The sequence below is a fragment of the Falco peregrinus genome, chromosome 3, assembly GCF_023634155.1.
Source record: "Falco peregrinus isolate bFalPer1 chromosome 3, bFalPer1.pri, whole genome shotgun sequence".
In the NCBI taxonomy this organism is placed as follows: domain Eukaryota; kingdom Metazoa; phylum Chordata; class Aves; order Falconiformes; family Falconidae; genus Falco; species Falco peregrinus.
Genome location: NC_073723.1, coordinates 106,090,730 through 106,109,276, shown reverse-complemented (window position 1 = coordinate 106,109,276; position 18,547 = coordinate 106,090,730). Strand labels below are relative to the sequence as shown.

General features: G+C 48.7%; 1 protein-coding gene across 17 annotated transcripts in view; it reads left to right on the top strand.

The window, feature by feature from the left end:
• Positions 1-18,547, top strand: part of CAMTA1 (calmodulin binding transcription activator 1) — a 324,941-nt gene that overhangs the window by 278,645 nt on the left and 27,749 nt on the right. For 15 of the 17 annotated variants that reach the window (XM_055799761.1, XM_055799755.1, XM_055799756.1 and 12 more), the window contains 2 exons: positions 334-460; positions 1,235-1,369. In XM_055799761.1, coding sequence (XP_055655736.1) covers positions 334-460; positions 1,235-1,369 — 262 coding nt within the window. Of the gene's footprint in view, positions 1-333; positions 461-1,234; positions 1,370-8,142; positions 9,243-18,547 lie in introns of those variants that run through there. The other 2 variants (XM_027787549.2, XM_027787548.2) reach the window with 2 other exon arrangements.

Below are 18,547 nucleotides of genomic sequence, written 5' to 3'. Positions count from 1 at the left end.
GCCATGATTGGTCTCGGTGCTGGGTCTGCAGCGAGGGTCACGCTGGCCAAGCACTGGGCTTGAGTGTATGGGCAGGAGTGGGGAACAGAGCGAGTGAAGAGAAATAAAGATGCTCTACAACAAAGATACTCTGCTACGGAATGCTATTTGCAATTTTCCCATGCTGGTGGGATACTGGGGCATCTGTGTTGGTTGGTGCCAAGGAACTGTGTTAAGTTGGCACTTTTGTTAGCCCTCATGATGCTGTTTGCAATTCAGCCCTTTCAGTGCATGCTCCTCCCTGGGGATCGCTTCTTCCATAATGTTCCTTTTCTTTCCCTCTTTTCCACACAGGGAGGAGTAAAAGTCCTAATTACTGGTCCATGGCAGGAAGCCAGCAATAATTACAGCTGTCTGTTTGATCAGATCTCAGTGCCTGCATCTTTAATTCAGCCAGGGGTACTGCGCTGCTACTGCCCAGGTAAGGAACACCCCTCTCCTAGAGCTGGTGGCTTCAGAGCAAATTCTTAGCCTGATAGTGTCGCGTATATGTCTCAACTAAACCCTTGGGCCCATTGTGAAAGGTAGTGTGTACACATCGAGAAGCTTTTCCTTTTTCTTTGGCCTATTTAGTGTGAGAACAGCAATTTTGGATCTTGATACATCACAGCAGATCACAACAAATATTTAGAAGCTCTGAATTAGCTTTAAAATAATTATTGGAAATAATATAAAGTCATTCTAAGCATTTATGTAGTTTTGAAATAGCAGATTAAAGAGCAGCTGTTATTCAGGGGTGCGATCACTGTTCTACTGACTCTTAATTCGCATATATTCTGCACTTTGTCCTTGGCACTCACAGGAGAACACCTTCAACCTCCCTGCAGAGATTTTCAGTAGTGCTGGCCCTCAGTATATGGCATCAAGTGTACGGAAAATAACTTAGCTTTATTGTTAGGCCCCAGCTTCCCACTGGAAATGCGGCGAGGCTGGTTAATCTTTAGGAACACATGTGATTCTGCCTCCTGCCAAAACAACGCATTAGATGACTTAGAACCTTTGTGTTTGAAAATACAGATTGGTATTGTGGACTCTTCGGTTGTCTAGTCAGAAAATTATTGTCAAATGCCCCCTCTCCTCTCTTTGCATCTGCTCTCAGCCTGCCACTTAGCACATGAGGAGATCAATAGGATAATACCTAGCCATGCATTTCTGTGGGGAGGTCTCTGTCTTACCACATGCGCTTTCCTTTTAGCTCATGACACTGGGCTCGTGACTTTGCAAGTTGCCTTCAACAATCAGATCATCTCCAATTCTGTGGTGTTTGAATATAAAGCCAGAGCTCTGCCAACCCTGCCTTCCTCCCAGCATGACTGGCTGTCCTTGGATGGTAAGCAGCATGCGACAGTCTTTAACAGAGCTCAATGAATGGTAGGACTGTGAATGTGAGAGGCAGCTCCTGTTGTGGGGGAGGGATGTAGAGGGGCAAGTTTGTGCTCTGGGGAAGGTCTGGTTGGTTTGTTACACAATTAATCAAAGTCTTCTGGCTGAAATTTCTTCCTAGTTCATTTGATGTGAACGTTATGTGGCTGCATTTGATGGGAAGTAGACAAAGGGGTGTTTTCTTTGTCTGAAAAGAAGGCCGAACAGGGACTACCCAGTCCCTAACAGCAGAGGAGCATCTACCCTGCAGTTGTCTTCCCTGAGAACTCTGAAACTTGAGCTTGTTTAGAAAAAAGTGTATTTAACATACGCAGAAAGTGGGAAGATGGTGAGACAATTTAAGGAATGAGGGGACTTTAGCCAACCACTGCTGTGATGTCCACATCCACCTTGTTTCCTAGGAGTTACCAAATGGGGCAGACACACATTCTGCCAAACACTTCAGAGTCTCAGTGTCAGACCAGTCAGTGCTAATGGCAAGCCGTGGCACATGACAGCCATAATCACCCTTTTTGGACTCATAAGAGCATCCCTTGTGCATTGCAGGGACGAGATGGACTCCCTAACAGCATTAGCTCTTAGCCAAGTAGTTGGCAGAAGAATCCATGATTGATCAGAAATAGATCTCTCTACAACGCAAATGTCACACTGAGGGATGGGAACACAGGCTCCGGATTTGTATGGCAGCTCGGTGCATGCAGGTTTTAGGTTCAGGTTTAGCTGGTAACGCTCTGCCCCCAAAATGCATTTTATAAAGGAGCAAGATGAGAAGGATAGCAGGGGAACTTAAGAGCCTGAAACATTCATTTCCCTTCCTGTGCACAATTGCTAGAGAGATGCAGCTTCCAACTCTGACCAAGGAGATGCAGGGAAAAAGCTGTTTTGTATGACGTGCTGGGAAAGGACCAGTAATACTGCTTTCATGTTTCTTCTTCAGTGGGAGTCAGCTACTGGGGCGCTGCATTTTGTGCAATCTTAGCAAAGTCCCAATACTCCAGCTTGGTGACCCATTTGCAAAGTGTCTGTTTTCTCTGCTAAATAAAGGGGACAAATGTGGTAAGGTTGGATCCTTAGTCTTCACAGATTTGGTAGCTGAGAAACTAATATCGATGTTACAAAGTGTTACACAAAAGAGGTCATGGGAGTAGTTGTTTGCACAGGGCCATACTGCAGGCAAGAGAAATAATGAGCTACTATACTGATGCAGTTTGTTCCTCAGGCAATTAACCTCATCCTACTTTGTCTGTCAGCTGCAAACATGGTAACTGTAATACTACACGTGCTTTGGGAAATCTACTGTGGATATTACTTTTGACACCAGTTCAATGCCTTTAAAATATTGCTATCATGGTGAAGATTTGAAGCATATGTTATTGTGTCGTTGTTATTATTTTAGATCTTTGATGGACATGGCAAATGCTTAGAACTGTTTTAATTTAACGGGAGAAATATTGACAGTTTCAAGCTTAATGCAGGCCAGCTACATGTCAGTGTAGGCAGGTGGTGTCTGAAAGGTTTTTGGTGGGCTCTCTTGTTCTGTCTGGGAAGCCCTGACAGGAAAAGCTTTCTTCATTAAAGCATTTATTATAAGCTTTCTCCATACGATTAGCAGCTGTGAGCCTGGGGACTAGTGAGGCAAGTCAAATCTGAGCACCCTGACACCACTGATTAGAGCATCCACAGCTCATCTGTAAAACGTGAGCGCCATGGGCAGGTGAGGAGGAGCCATTTCTAGCTGGGTCCTGGCAGAGCGGTGTGTGTACATGTGCAGAGTCTGAGCTGATGCTTTCGGAGACAATTGGGGGGGAAATAGTAAGGAAATAGAATTTCCTTCAAAGTAGCATCAGGCATGATTTCAGTGGCACAGTACCTGTATCTTCAGCTGTTCAAGGTTATCCATTAATATTAGCAGCAGAGTGGAGCATCCTTCCCTGGCTCTCCCCCTCCCTGTAGCATCACAGAACACAAACATTTAGTTTGTCTCCACTGACCTGTGCCTGCTGTGTTTCTCACGCCACGTACAAGAGGGACGTTTCAAGGAAGTTGGGGCGGCACTGCTTCCGACGTTTGTGGATGCGAGCAGAATGGAGACAGATCACTGTGCTTATTGCAGTGTAAAGAGAGGTGTGTGACTTGGCTGTAGAGGCATACTTGCAAACAGAAATGGAAATGGTTCTTAAAGAGGAAGTGCACATTGTCTTATGCTCACCATGACAATTGAGTTTGTTTGATTTCTGGGTACTGGAAGAGTCTGCAGGTGCTTTTCATCTGCTACTGAGGCTGGGTGCTGCATGTGAAGTACAGCCCATATGGGTGTGATGGGGATTGACATTCAGCTGTTAGCAGTCCCTCCAGCATAGCATGCAAAGTGAATAGGTTTTAAAACCCTTGCTTGACAATTCCCCCAGTGCTGGTGAATTTGTAGGAGCTGCAGAAGGTGGCTGTGAGTGCTGTCTCTGGTGTGCCTGCAGTTTGTCTGGGAGCTCCTGGTTAGCAGACAAGCTCTCAATTAAGAGATTGTTATGATGTGGTGACAGTGGAAGGGAGGGGGACTGCAGCAGTGAACAAACTGGGGCATTGCTAACAGGGAGGGAAAAAAAAAAAGTAAAAGGACCGCTGCATTGCAGAGGCCCTTCAGGGAAAAAGACTGAATAATTATACTAACCATGACTTATCAGAAAGCTCTGCCTTGATGCACAGTGCTCCAAAGGGAGCACATTACATTCTTATTTAAAGGACCAGCATCATCTTCCCGTTTATTCTTAGAGAACAAATGTTAGCTTAGCTAGCTAAGGTATAAGCTGATGTGAGTTGATTCTATCAATAGAATAAATACACAAATCCCTGCCTCCTCTGTTGACTTTAATTGCCCTGATTCAAATCCTTGCCCTACTGCCTGTTACGTAGTCTTGAGGGAAGGTTTTTCAAGGAATACTTATAGTCCAAAATATTGACTAGAATTTTAAAATTCTTTTTGATTAACTCAGTAGAACACTTTTCCATTGCACTACACTGTTAAAACAAAGTTAATGATTCCAGCTAGCAGGACCACTGCAAGAGAGGCAGGGTTAACAGCCAACCATAGCCCAGGAACAGCCTAGTAAAAGGATAAGCAATTTCCATCGTACAGAAGTTTAGATAAACCATTGTCTTCCATAAACCTCTTTAAAATAAAGACAAAGACCTCCTACATGTGACCCGTGTATTTTCAGTTACAGTAAGACAAAATTAATCCGCCACCTTTGTTCAGTTCTGCAGGTTCGGTTCTGCAGATACCTGAAAACCTTCAGCCTCTGTTTCTTTCCTAAGGAGGCAAGTCTGTACCTGCCTGACCGTATCCAGCTCACAGCATAGTGGCTTCGGTTTCTCTGCAAGCTCTTCTTGAGAATGTCCAGTTACAGGACTCGTGTAGTTATTGCAGGCCTCTGCAGTCATAGGCTGTGCTACACAGGCTGTAGCACAGCTCCAGACATTAAAATAGTAGCTCAGTCATGAAAGAATATGGTGTGAACAAAGCCAATAACTAAAATAGGTATGTACATAAAATTGCTGCTCTCAGGTATGGATGGCTTCCAGTTCATGCTAAGGTAGTAGGCACACTTGGAATCACATCTCTGTAGAAGCTTCTGGATGTCAACAAAGATGGGTTAGCAAAGAAGCGTCTGAAACAAAACATTCAAAACTGGAGTTCCATGGTGACCAGCAGGAAAAAGTTGAGCCCAAACCTTTTTGCGTGCTGAGCAGCTCTTGGTGCCAGCTCAGAGGAGAGATGCTGCTCGCTGGGGGACATTGCTGTGCCTTCTGTCACAGAGAAATGCCATGAGATCCACGCATGTGCCTGTGCAGCGTCACAGCAGGGTCTGCTTCCACCTGGCTACTGCGCTAGCAGAGAGCAGCAGTGGTATGATGTTATCACACTTCCTTCTTATAAGCAGTTACTGGAACTTTTGGGTTAAGGTTTTTTAAAAGGCAGGTAATTCTTAACGATTATTCAGGGAACATTAAACCAGTGCCTGTAGGGCTCGGGGTCTGGGAGAGATACAATGAACAGGAGGGTGTTTTGAGTGAAACAACTGGAATTGTGTTTTTTCCCCAGAGAAAAACATTCCATTAACTTACTTCCTTGTTTGTAGTAACTGCTACTCGTGGAAGTGGTGAGCTTCAGGTGAGGATAAAATCCCACCTTTTTGAGCACAGAGCAAGTATTGGCCATTGGGATCAGGGAGCAGTACTGCAAATGACTGGGAAGTTTAGTGAGACCGCATCCCTCCATGCCTCCTGTTTCTAGGACTGTGTCAAGCCAAGCGAAGGAATGAGTAGAGAAGGAGTTCTAAGGGGCAGCACGCTGGGTGGCCATCCTCTGAAGGGCTTCTTCCTTTTTCGCTGTCTGTGCTGCACTATAAAGGATAGCGCACCCTTTTCTGAACTGTACACAGCCACACTTGTTTTATTCCGAGTTTTCCTTGTTTTACACCACAGATGAGTTAGATCTTTCACAAATGGGCAGTGGACACCAGCTGCTGCTGTTCTTGCATTTTTTTCCCAGTTAATTGGAATAGTGGTGTTCTTTCTTTTCAAAGAAAGCCTTTCTCATCACTCCCATGTGATCCTGATCTCCTCTGATTAACTTGGCAGCCTCTTCTTTTTTCTGTATAAAACTTGAGTTTTTCAGAAGCTATTGTGTGCTGCTATAGCCATTTGACCTCACTTTTCATTCACTGTCTGTAGAGAGGTTCTCTTAAGAAAGAAAAACAAAAGGCAAATGAGACCCCTTCTGAACTGAAGGACAGAGACCTTCTAGTGACAGATGTGTAATAAGTTAGAAAGGCTTTTTAGTACAGATTTCCAGTGGCAAGCACGTATGCTTGCCCTCCGCTGAAGCCTTTACTGCTTTCAAAAAGCATTTGTAGAGATGACGTTTCCTTGGCATGGGACGTGATCAGAAATTCCAGGGAGATTGGTTTGAGTGCTCCTTGCCATTATGCTTATGCATCTGCAGAAAAGAGGTTGTGGAGGAGTGAGTGCTGCCATGGGGAGCCCAAACAGGACTTAAAAATACAGGCAGGCGACGACATGCGAACTGATGAGTCAAGCGTGTATGGGATGGACAAGGGTGTGACTGGTACCGAACGTGAATGGTTCTGATGCAGGAGAGCATTAACAGGCAGCCTTTCAGCTACTGTTGGATTCTCAGTTTAAGATTTGGCTGTCTTTTGTGGCTGGAAAACATAAAAAAGACTGGGGTCTTTGGTGGCTCGCTTGCGTTAGCATGACGTGGCCATACCTGTGGCACCCAGGCTCCCATTTCGGCGCACCAGGAGGTGGATGGGATCACGTGCATTCAAGTGACTGTGACAGTACAGCGTGTGCGTGCGACCTGTGGCATTTCACAGTCTGACAGGTACGTGATTTCTGTAACGCAGTTGTAAGCGTGCAAGATGGCAGGTGTTCATCACCAAATCCTCGGCAGAGGTCTGTTTACCGGGACCGGACTGCCTTCCTAGCATGCAGATGTGATGAGATGCAGACAGCACAGTCTTGTAGAAGAGACATGTTCAGTATCAGTGAGGTTCCTTAGAAATGTTGTTCTGCAGCTGTAAGAGACTTTTGGTAGAAAAAAGTCCATACACAGTAGAATTTTTTTGCTCTGTTTATCGCTCCTCTTTCCATCCAGGTTGAGGTGACTGTGTGTCTAACTTTACATCTCGGGTTTTCCCAGAAAAGATGGTGTGTCGGGCTCTCAGGAGAAGGGATGAACGTCTCGTGCTGTGTTACAGGGCTGTGGTGCAGCTTGCTGGGATGCGTGAGCATTCGTTCGGGACCTCATTCACTGCTGGGAACTACCCTGTGGGCTTCAAACGTTTCTATCCATCCTCCTGTCACACTTACTACACCTAGCCTGTGCGGAGGCTTTGCCTTGTTTTATTTTCCTGTTGAGGGTTGTTTGTTTTTTTCTTTCAAGAGGATGGTTCAGGACAGGCTGCTGTGCTACAGGTGTCTCAGGAAGCCTGTCTTCTATTGCTTTGGCTGCATTTCCCAGTCTGTCCTTCTCCACGTTGGCTATAATGCGATTGAATCGCGGTGAGGAGCGTTTTGTGTTCTGTGCTGGTGGTTGCCTTTTGAGCCAGCCCGACTGCCCGGGCAGACACCGACTCCCCTGGAAAGCCGCTGTGGATTCCCAGGCTGGTGGGAGCTGTGGAGCCCCTGGGGCCCAGGTACCCCACCGTCCTGCCCTGGAGCTCAGTCTCGGTTTTACCGGCCCTGCAAACGGCCCCCATTAGGGCAATTAGTAACAGGGTCGTTACTTCGTGTGTAGGGCGTGAGAACTGCACCTCAGAGCCGCTCGCTCAGGGGTGCCGCAGGCCCGACCCCACTCTAGCTGGGGCACGGGTGTGTGAATGGCCCCCGCGTTCCGGGGGGGGCCCACCGCCAGCCCCAGGCCGGGCCGGCGGGGGAGCCCCGCCCGGGGAGGGGGGTCCCGCAGCCGCACGGCGTCGGGAGAGGCGGCCGGGGAGCCGGGTAGGAAGCGGGGCACCGGGCCCAGGGGGGTGTCCCGCGGCCGCCGGGCCCCGGAGAAAGGGGCGGGGGGGAGGGGGGCGGCCAGAGCCGCGGCCGCCGGGCCCGGGGCGCGCGCTGTAAACACAGCGGCGGCTGCCAATGGGGGCCGGTGACGTCAGCGCCCGGGGCGGGCGGGGCGGGGCGGGGCCCGGCGGCGGCGGGAGCGGAGCGGAGCGGGGCAGGGCAGGGCAGGGCCGCCCGTCCGGCCGCGCCGGCACAGACAATGGAAGGCGGCGGCCGCAGCCGCCTCCCGCCGCCCCTGGCCGCGCCGGGCCGCCGTTGAGCGCGGGGTGGGGAGGCCGTCGGACGGGGCTGCTCTCCCGCTATGGCGGCGCCGGGGGGCCCCGGTGTGGGCTGAGGGGCGGCGGCGGGACCCCGCGCCCTCCCGCGCCCTCCCGCTCCCCGTCGAGGCAGCCCCAGCCGAAGCGCCCGGCGGCGGGGTCTCGGGGCGGCGGGCTCCGGGCGGCCCGAGCCCGGCGGAGTCCCGCTGTCCGGGCGGCCCGGGGCGGGTACCGGCGCCCGCGGGTGCGAGAGGGTGTCGGGCGCGGCGATGGGCCCTCGGGCGCGCCGGGGGTAACGGGGCCGCCGCCCCGCCGGCTCCCGGCCTCCCCCCGCCTCGCCTGACCCGCCGCCCGGCACAGCGGTGCGGCTGCGGGCCGTGCGCGCCCGCGCTTCTTCGGCCGCAGGCTCCGCCGCACAGGCTGGGCGGGCGGCAGCCCGGGACCCGTCCGTGAGGCGGCGCTGGCCCCGGGGCGGGCGGGCACGGTGCGCCCGGGGCGGGCGAGGTGTGGCCGGACTCGCGCCTCTCCCCGGGGCGGCCCCGCCGCCCGGCCCTGCGCAGCGCCATGCCCCTGCCCGCCGCCCGGCGCTCGGCGGCGGCTGCCACTGCGGCGGGCGGGCCGGTGCCGGTGCCGGGGCAGGCCAGCGGGCGCTAGCCCGAGCGCCGCGCTCGCACAGGTGCGGCGGGGGCAGAGCTCATCCCGCCGGCGCCGCGGTCGGACGGAGGAGCCCCGGCTGGCTGCGGGGATGCGAAGGGCGACAGCCCGGCCTGGGGGCGAGCCCGCTGTGTCCGCCCCTGCCGCAGGGTCTGCGCCGGGTGCTGGCTGGAGCCTCCGCTGATGCCTTTGGAGACCCCCAGGTCAGTCCTCTGGTGTCAGGGGTGTCGCTTTATTTACCTGGAAGCAGGTAGAGGTACTACAGAGGGGTCCGGGACCCCCACCCTTTGCAAGTGGATGTGCAGATGTGACAAAGTACTGCTTCCAGTAAGTATTACAAGGGTGATGTGTTTTATTTGTGCAGTATTTGTTTGGGTTTAAATCTGCATGCTTCTGTGTTGTCTGTCACGCTGCTATAATTACAACGTAAATGCCTGCCTTCTTAAGCTTGCTGTGCCTCCCGCTTCTTCTCCCTGTGCCCCCAGCTGTGGGACACGGCCGTGTTTCTGTCTGCTCGCCCTCCTTTGTTGGCCCCCAGTCCTTCCAGGGCAATGTCACAACACAAGCTCAAGTTGTGACAGCACTTTTATTGTAGCATCACGTGTGCAGAAGGACAGATTGCATCCTAACTCCACAGTCTAGCATTCCTGAGTCGGTACGCTGTAGGATGAGGTCAGTAGCCCAAACCTTCCCTGGGGAGCTTAGGGATGCTTGAAGCACGCGCCTGCTCCGTGCCAGGTTATTGCAAAACTTGTTTTGCAGAGCGCTTCATCAAAAAGAGCAGGACTTCAGAAGATGGTGTAGGCCACTCCCAGTATAGGGATGGGGTGAAGATGACTGGTGTCTGACTTTTTGAATGCTTCCAGCGAAGGAGATCTCGGTCCCTTTTGCTGACCCGTTCTAGTGTTTCACAGTTTTGTAGCTTGCAGCAGTTGCTATTTACCTGATTTTGCAGCAAACAGCCTATTTGATACTATTCTGCTCATCTGTCTGGTGATTTCTGAGGGAATATTTTGATTCTTATGTTTGCAATTTTTGTGAGAGAAAACTTGGGTCAGTGTTTTTATCGTACTTGCAGTACCATAGCACAGGTACTGCATAGTGCACTGTGAGGTGCTTTTTTTCCTGTTTATAGCTCTTTTAGCATGTAACCCGTGGAGGAGGGAGTCTCCATGAGCAGTGAGCAGCACTGTGCAGGTGAGCAGCAGCGCAGCATGTCCTGCGAGGCTGTTGCTCTTTGCGTACATGCACAAACACAACATCTTTAATAGTGTTGACACTTACGGGAAAGCACAGCCAATTTCTGACCCGAGATGCAGAGAGTGACCTTAGGCAGCCAACTGGTTTTGTACAAATTACAAAGTAGCACAAGAAGTGACATCTTTACCAATCTGCCCGACCTCTAAAATACATCAGGTCCACATGGTGTGTCTAAAACCTTCCCTGGTTTGCTGAAGTAGCTGTTCCCGGATAGTGTTGACAATCTTGCTGTCCTTAAGCTCTGGGGAAGAGAAGCCTGGGCAGGGGTGTGGGGGGGGGGGGGGCGGTGCGGGGAGAAGTCAGCCTGAACCGTCCCTTTCTGGGGATTAGAGGGGAACAGAATAGTCCCAGGTGGCCTGTGAGTAATAGCTGAAGTCCTACAGCTTTGGAAGAACTATGAAGCGTTGCCGATAAGAAGTCTTGCTTGGTAGGTGGATTAATGGCTTAAAATCAGTGACAATGGCTATATGTGCCAGTCTGGATTGCATCATTATTCCTGCCTGTGCCCAGCAGTGTTTATTTCTTCTGTGAAAGCATGGACTTTGTTCAGCTGTTGCTTAGGCTTAGAGTGTAAGTAGTGTTTTCCTCATCTTATGCTTTGGGAGTTGTGGCTTTTCACACTATCAAAAGGTCTGGAAGTGACCTGCCTCGCTGGCACAGATGTCTTAGAATATTAATTAAAAATTTTAAGTGCTTATATTTCTTGGTAGAGAGCATGACCTGTGATAGCTTACTGCTATCAGTACAAAAAGCTAAGAGGTTTTTTGTAAGATGCATTGAGGATGTTACTACAGTTACATTTCAGAAATATATGTTCCTACAATGACAACACCTCAGAACTAATTACTAAACCAGATCAAATTGATACTGTGGCATGGAAGGTGTTCAGGATTTTTACTGTATAGAGGAATTGAGCAAGATTTTACAGGCAAGTGACAGATGATTTGTAAAACAGGAACAGAGCAGTGGCACTACGAGAAGCGACATGCCCTTAGATTGCTTCCATCCCCACCCATAGCTTGCACTGGATGAGAGAACATGGTGTACCTGTCTTGCTCTGCAAAACAGAAAAATGTCTTTGCGCTGCATGTTTGGTTTTTTTTTTTTTTTATGGTGCTCAGCTATCACATATGTTACATTCGGTCTGCATGTGTTCATACAGTGAATGTTGTAACACAGAAACTGCACATGCTGAGAAGCCAGTGCCCTCAGAGTAGCTTCTTATCTCTTGAATATTTAAGGCCAGTACTTGGGAACATGTGCAGATGCAGATCTCGCATGGCACTGTTAGTTCAGTCGTTAGAAGTCTGTGGGGAAATAATTATATCCTGGGCAGAAACTGCCCCAGTGGAATGTGCAAGAAGAGATCATGCACCCTCATCCCTTAGTCCTTCCAGTCAAATGCTGCCTATCATTTAGCTTGTGCAGCATGGCAAAAAAACCAGACCTCCAGGTGAGACTGTAAAAAAACAAAAAAAAAAACCCAAAAAAACCCCAACCAAACAAAAAAACCCCACAACCTCCCCTCAAAAAACAGAGGCAAGTGGTATAGATGCTGCTCACTGCTAAGAACTGCTGGTTTATTTTTCACCAGTGCAAAGCAGTATTTCCTCTGTAATAGCTCTGGCTTCACTTCCCCATCATGAGAGGTACAGAGAGTTTCTTGCTGGTTGACGCTTGCTTGGCAAAAGGAAGTCTTTACTTATCCAGTAAAGCAGTGTGCAGAGATTAGAAAAGCAGCCCTCTGTGTAACTCCTTAAACGTAGCTTGTCAAGCAAAGGAGGTCTTGTCACTTACTGCTGTGTGTTGGTATCCTCTTAGCTCTGTACCTGGACCATAGTGGTGTTTCGTCTACCGCACAAAGAAATGCAAGATCTGAGACTCAGTGGCTGCTAACGTGTGGCTTTACTGTGTTTTGTAATAAAGTGTGAGCAGGAGGCAATGGTTTGAGCTGGTGCCCGCTCTTTGGGAACAGTGCATGCATAACTCAGAAAGGGAAATAATGCAGTGTCTTTGGAAGAGACCTTTGGGTTAGAAGGGGGGGGGGGGGGAGCGCATGAGAGGAGTGGGCTGTTGCAGAGAGGGCAGGTGAAGCATCATGCTTATAACTATGATCTGCAGCACAAGCAGTTTCCCCCAGATTTGGTCCCTGCTTTTCTGTAGCATTTAGGGTGGGGATTCCACCCTTACCAAAGTCTGGAGTGTCTTGCCTCTTGCTGGTGGGACCACATGGCTGAGCAAGGAAGTGATGGAGTGGCTTTTTGTAGTTCTGTTGGAACTGTCCCACTTGATGTATAATCACATGCATTCCTGGTAGCAACCTTGTGAACCTCATACAGATTTTTGCTATGCAAGTGCTGCGTTTTAGCTACCCTTTTAGTATAGGGTACATGCCATCAGGAGCTGTCACAAGCTGTTAGCAGCCTTCACAAGGCAGGTGCTTCTGCAGCCACCCAGTGAAAACTTGTCGTGTAAATGGCAAGCATCTGTTTAGATTCTTACTGAGGAAATTCAGTATTTATTGGAGGTCGCTAAGGGAGAAAGTGGAGGTGAGACTTCCAGAGTCTGGAGTTAAACTAGATTAACCTTTCTGCTCACTGCATTTTCCATTCACTGTGCCTGCCATGATGGCTCATAGAGCTGTTGGTGCAGGTCTGCTTTAAATTCATTGGTGAAGGGATCTGGGCTAAGAAAACACCACTGGTTTAAAGCAACCCTGCCAAAAGAGACAGTGCAAAACTATATCCAGGTTGTCTGGGTGTAACTGCAAGTGTACGTGCTGTAGCTCTGTAAAATGCCAGCTGGTGTAAATAGCCATGCATCCTTAGAAGACTAGTACCAGAGTAGTTTTGCATCTCTAGAAATGTTTTGTCCGTGACTTGCTATCGTGACTGTAATCAGTAGTAGGCTCCCTTGAGTACAAATTAAAAAGAAGCTTGTTCTGCTCTCAAATGTTTGTTCATGTTTCAGGGAAATGAGGATGAAATTCAAACCAATTTCTTAGCGTGGGTCAAAATCTGACCAAGTGTCTCCTTCCTGTTCCTCCCTGCTGGGACAGCCGGGCTGCCCTCGCTGCCAGCACTGGGGAGCATCCCAGCCCTGACAACGCTGCAGCGGCTGGCTTTCTCAGGAGGACTGGACCCTGCAAAGAAATACCACCATGAGTAGTTTTACTGTGTTTCCTAAGCTTGGTTTTGAATCTGTGGGATAGCTTCTCGCTCCCCTGTGAAGGGCTGAGGACAATGGCAGTGAAAATGGCTTTGTGTGTGATGGAACAGATCCCTAAATTCACCTGTGAGCCAGGGGTGTGCTTGGGGCTTGCAGAGTTCCACAGGAGGTGCAGCGTGAGAGGGGTGGAGTATTGTGGCTCCATCGATCAGATCACAAAAGCTTCAGAGCTCCCATCCGATGGAAGCAGCTGCTGGTGGAAAAGCTCTGCGAGACCAGGCTCTCCTGCCTTGCCGGGGCTTGGGCTGTTCACAGAACAGGCTCTGAGGACCTACAGCCACCACCTCTTCCTGCTGTGCAAAGGAGTAACAGAAGTAATTTTGGTGTTACATTTTTGTTGTTAAATTTGAGGAAGAATAGAATGATTTCCAGAAAAGACACAATGTTCAGAATGTTTTCTGTGAATTTATGAGGTGTCTTGGAGATAGAGAAATGTGGTCATTTTCATCACCTTTGGTGGGCACAGCCCTGAAGAACAGCTTCAGAAACCTTCTTTGTGGTTTCTTAACCACATGTTATTAAATGTTATTGTAATGTTTCTTCAGATTTATATGTAATGGGAGATCTCAAGAAATGGAAAAACTTGCAATTTTTTGGCTCACAAAAAAGTCTGAAATTGTATCATCCAAAGCAGAGTCCTTGGGTAATACCACAAATATGTGGATATGTTTGTAGCCACGTGCATCTTTGTTGCCTTTGGAAAGAGTTAGGGTGCTTCCAGAGCAAAAGAGCTGCTTGTGCTGGGCTGGGGCTGTTTAGATTTTAGCAGCAGGAGAAAAGCTCGTTTTGATGATTGGTATGCTGTTGAGCTCTTGCCTTCAGTGCACTGTGAGACACACGCTTGTCTTGAGGTCTTCTGAATATAGAAGACAAGAATGTGGAAGCTGTGTTCCTGTAACTTCATTGCCTGTGAAGCAGGTGGCTCTCTGCAGACCCTTGAAGTAAGCAAGACAGAGAATGTGTGACTAGCAAAATAAATAAGGGATAAAGGGTATTGAACTTCTGAGAGCAATACCTGTAACGTTTAGCCCTATGGCTCTTACAGCCCATCTCTTAGTTATTGCAAGGTAAATTGCATGACTGCAGACAGCTTGTCTTTTTTGGTTTGCAATTTATTTTCATCCCGTTTGTGGTGTTTGGGCTCTGCTGGCAGTGCTTTTTGGCAATCAGGGTTTTCACAGGAAAACACATTAGAGAGTCAGCAGGACTGGGACAGGTTTTGTCATGTTTTCCTTACCAGAAAACATTGTTTTCTTTTGTGATGGAACGTCGTATTTTGCTTAAAGAATGTGTTGTGGTGTCATCAGGTACCTTTATTGTTGAGCTGGAGGATCTTGGTTTGGATCCCAGTTATATTTAGTACATAACACACACAACATACAAAAAAGAAAGCACAACCCCTTTGCTTCCCAAATGTGAGGGGTTTTCTTTCTGCCTGGTTCCTCTTACGTGGCTGTAGCAGTCATCTTTCTATATTGGCTGCTAACACGAATACAGATACATCAGTTCTAAAGATAAACCAGGCGTATTTCATAAGACTCATGGTAAGTAAAGCTGATTTTGTTTTGACACTGTTGAACCCAGGACTATATAAAGGGAAGATGTTGCACCAGTTTCTGTGACTTCAGTTGTACTTTTATTTTCAACATTATGCTGTTGTCCTTAGGGATGAAGCTGGCCAAATCCTGTTGCTGAGAATACAGGAGTGATAATGTTTTGATACAGACTGGCAAACTTGGGACTTAAAGAATATTGATGCCTAGGAGGTCACGTAAAGATTTGCCCTTTAATTAGGCCCCTGCAAAATCTTAAGTTTTCATGGTACAAAATAATCTTTATTCTTTGTAACTTTATTTTAACAGCACAGGACTAGTGCAGCCTGGTAAAACAGTTTGGAAGTTCACCTGCCTATGGACAGTTGACTTCTAAAATGATCCTGAGAGGTGCTGCAGGAGTACACCAGGAGGAGAGTCTGTAGGAATCTGTATTCATATGTGGTTTACTTTTGGGAGCCTAACTGACAGCAAACGGGTTCCGTGGCCCTGCTCCAAGCCAGGAAGGAAGGAGATCTGCTCTTTGTGGAGCTGAGTGACCCAGGGATCTTCCACACAAACAGTGACGTGTGGTGTTCTCGCTGCACCCTGGGCAAGGCATCTGTCAGCTTATTAGCAGTGTGTGAGTTGTGCTGACCGAGGTCCAAATGCCATTGGTCTGGAGTGTGCCCAGGCCTCGGGGGGAACAGGAGGAGCCGCCGTTTGTCATTTGTCTCGTTGCCGAGGCCAGGGGGAACCTTGGGGGAAGGTGTCCTTCCCTTTGGCGGTTCCTCTGCGCTTAGGTGTCCTTGTTTTGTTGAGGATGTACCAGCTCTTGCAGCATCGTGAGTTGCTGTCACCCCTTTCCTGTTCTAGGTCTTTCCCCACCACCTTTGTGGTTTTTTTTCATATTTTTTTGCTAGACTAGCACAGTGCATACGCTTCAAGTGACCAGTCACTTTTGAAGGGGACACCTTGGTGTACTTGATAACCACAGAATTTATTATGAAAATGGTATATACATAAATAATTTTGAAATTGCCATCAGTTGTGGCTTTGTTCTTTTGTCCTAGCTGCTTAGCTAGCAAGGTTAATGGCCTGGAAGATGGGCAGCATGGAGATACTTCCCATGCACTCCTGCCCCACTTACCTTATTTGCTGCCTGAAGCTTTCTAATCCAAGGGTACACCCTGCTGCTGGGTAGGTGCTGGCAGTCTCTGCTGAACATGGAAGGGGCTCTCTGCTCTGTGTTGGTGTTTGTTTCCACTTCCCATTTTAGTGGTGTATTTCTGACCTGCCTGTAGACTGAGCAGCGGTTTACAACCATCTATGAAAAACACTGTTGTTGTGGCAAGATGCTGGTTACAGGTTTAAGACTCTGATGAGTTTGTCTGTGCTGTTAAGTCAAACAGATACCTTCTGCTACCTAAAATCAGGTAGTCCTGCCCTAAATACTTCCCAGGAGTACTGTCCAGGCGTCTGCATAGGAATATGTCGGAGCACTAGATGCTGTTTCAAATTTGGTTTCCTAAGAAAAGTTCCCTCCTTTTCTTTCTTTGTTTTAGTGTGCCCAGCCAGGGACAGCAGTGGTGACAGACCTACTTTTAGTAACTTCAGTCTTCCAGTAAAAAGTGCCGGGAAGTGCTCAGTGTCATTAGCTCAGTATCAGGGAAAGTGGCGGCTTCACTCATTAGAAATTGAAGAGCCTGGAAAACAGACACAAACATGGGGCCCTCCGTTTCTGGTCCACAGTGATTTCGGCTTAAAAAAAAAAATAGGGAGAAACCCCAATAATCTGCACAGTCTACTTCTGCATCTCACTTAGAATTGTTTTCTCCTGCTGTTTCTGGCTGTACAGAATAATTTTTCTCTTTGACAGCTAAATGGGTAGGAGCAAATCCCTAGCATCTTGCAGCCTAGGCTTGTTGCTCTTTAACAAGCCACGTTTCTTCTTCTTTTAAAAAGAAGCTACTTCTGCCCAAAGGAGGTTGAAGGCTCAGCTGCAATACCCTGTGTGTGTTGCTACTCTTAGCTCTAATAAAACGCGAGTGCTGGCCACCCAGCCAGAGAGAGTGGTGTGAAATGTGCCGAACGGAGCCGTTGACCTGCATGGCAAACGCAGCTGCTTTTCCTGGTGCCTGAGTTGTTGTAGCTGTGTTTGGCACAGGCCCGCAGTGGGGGGATGGCTCAGCGATGCCAGGTCTCTGTCAGTCTCTGCAGCGTACGTGCTCCGCCTGGCAATGGGGAAGGAGGAGGCAGCGACATGGACTGCACTGCAGCACACTGCAGCACTCCCGAACAAAGGCTTGCTGGGAAAACACGACTGGCGCTGCTGCTGCTGCTGCGTGCTGACCGCAGCTCAAGACGGGCCTGGAGACTGCATCTGCGTTACAAATAGTTCCTTGTGTAACTGTCAGTTGCTTTCTCAGAGGCTTTGCAATTAACAGGACGACTGAATTATTAATAAGGCACTAATAATAAGTAATCATGTTTCAGACTAGGCAAAACAAGACAGTAGTGAGCTCACCTCTGAAATGAGGTTAGAGGGGGGTGCTGGCCGCACTCCTTTGTCCCTGGCTCTGGAGCTGCCAGGGTGGGATGCTGCGTTACAGCCCGTTGGAGCTGGTCAGAAGGGAGCAGATGTCATCTGCCGCCAGGCTGCAGCAGCTTCTTAGGGAGAAAGGGATGTCTTTAGCCAGTGGGGCTGAGCTGTCCCTTACCGATGGTCTGCAGGATGGTCTTCAGCGTGGCACAGCAGAGATCTGTATCTCTAATACCCTGTAGTGAGAGTTGTGCCTTGCAGAGTGTAGTATACAAGCACTCCTGCAACCATCCAGGGAGGACTTTGCGTGTAACCACTTGGAGAAGACTTTCTCTTTCAAAACTTGATCAGAGTTTGTTCATTTTAATGCGCATATTCGTATTGCTGTCAGTGCACTTTCTTCTAAGCTTATCAGTGCTCTGCACCAACACGTCATCTCCACAGATGCATAAAACCAAGCAGTATGACAGTTGTCCTTTTCCCCACAGTTTATTATGCACACTGTTAGCGTGATAGCAAGATTCATTAAATGTTGCCTATCCACAAAATTACCCGGCCCAGCTTCACATGAGCTACACAAAGCTTCTCCCTCACGGGTCACGAGACAGGAGCCCTCCGTGTTTGCAGCCACAGTTTGAGCTGCACTGACTGGCCCAAAACACAAGATTGCTTGAGTTGATTTCTACAGCGTCAGGTTTAGCAATGTCCTATTTATTTATTTTATTGTCCTATCTATTTAGATAGGTTGTATCTAAATCTCCCTGCTCCGCTAATCAAGCCTTGGTAGATGTATCATCGTGCTAGGTTAGAATGCAGTGAGGAGAAAGTAATTAATACAGCTTTTAGACTTCTGCAGAGACCACAGGGCTCAAGAGTTGTACTGCTTTTCACAATGATGTTACTGGGTTATCAGTGCCTGTAGTCTGTGATCTCCGGTAGTTCTGTTTCTGACACTTGGCTGAAGCTGTTTGCCAGGAAAGGGAGCCTGCTGGGGCAGTTGCCCTTTAAAGGCTCCTTTTTCTAAGCATGGAAGGAGGCAGAGGAATCAAGGCATGGTTTTAGGAGGCCAG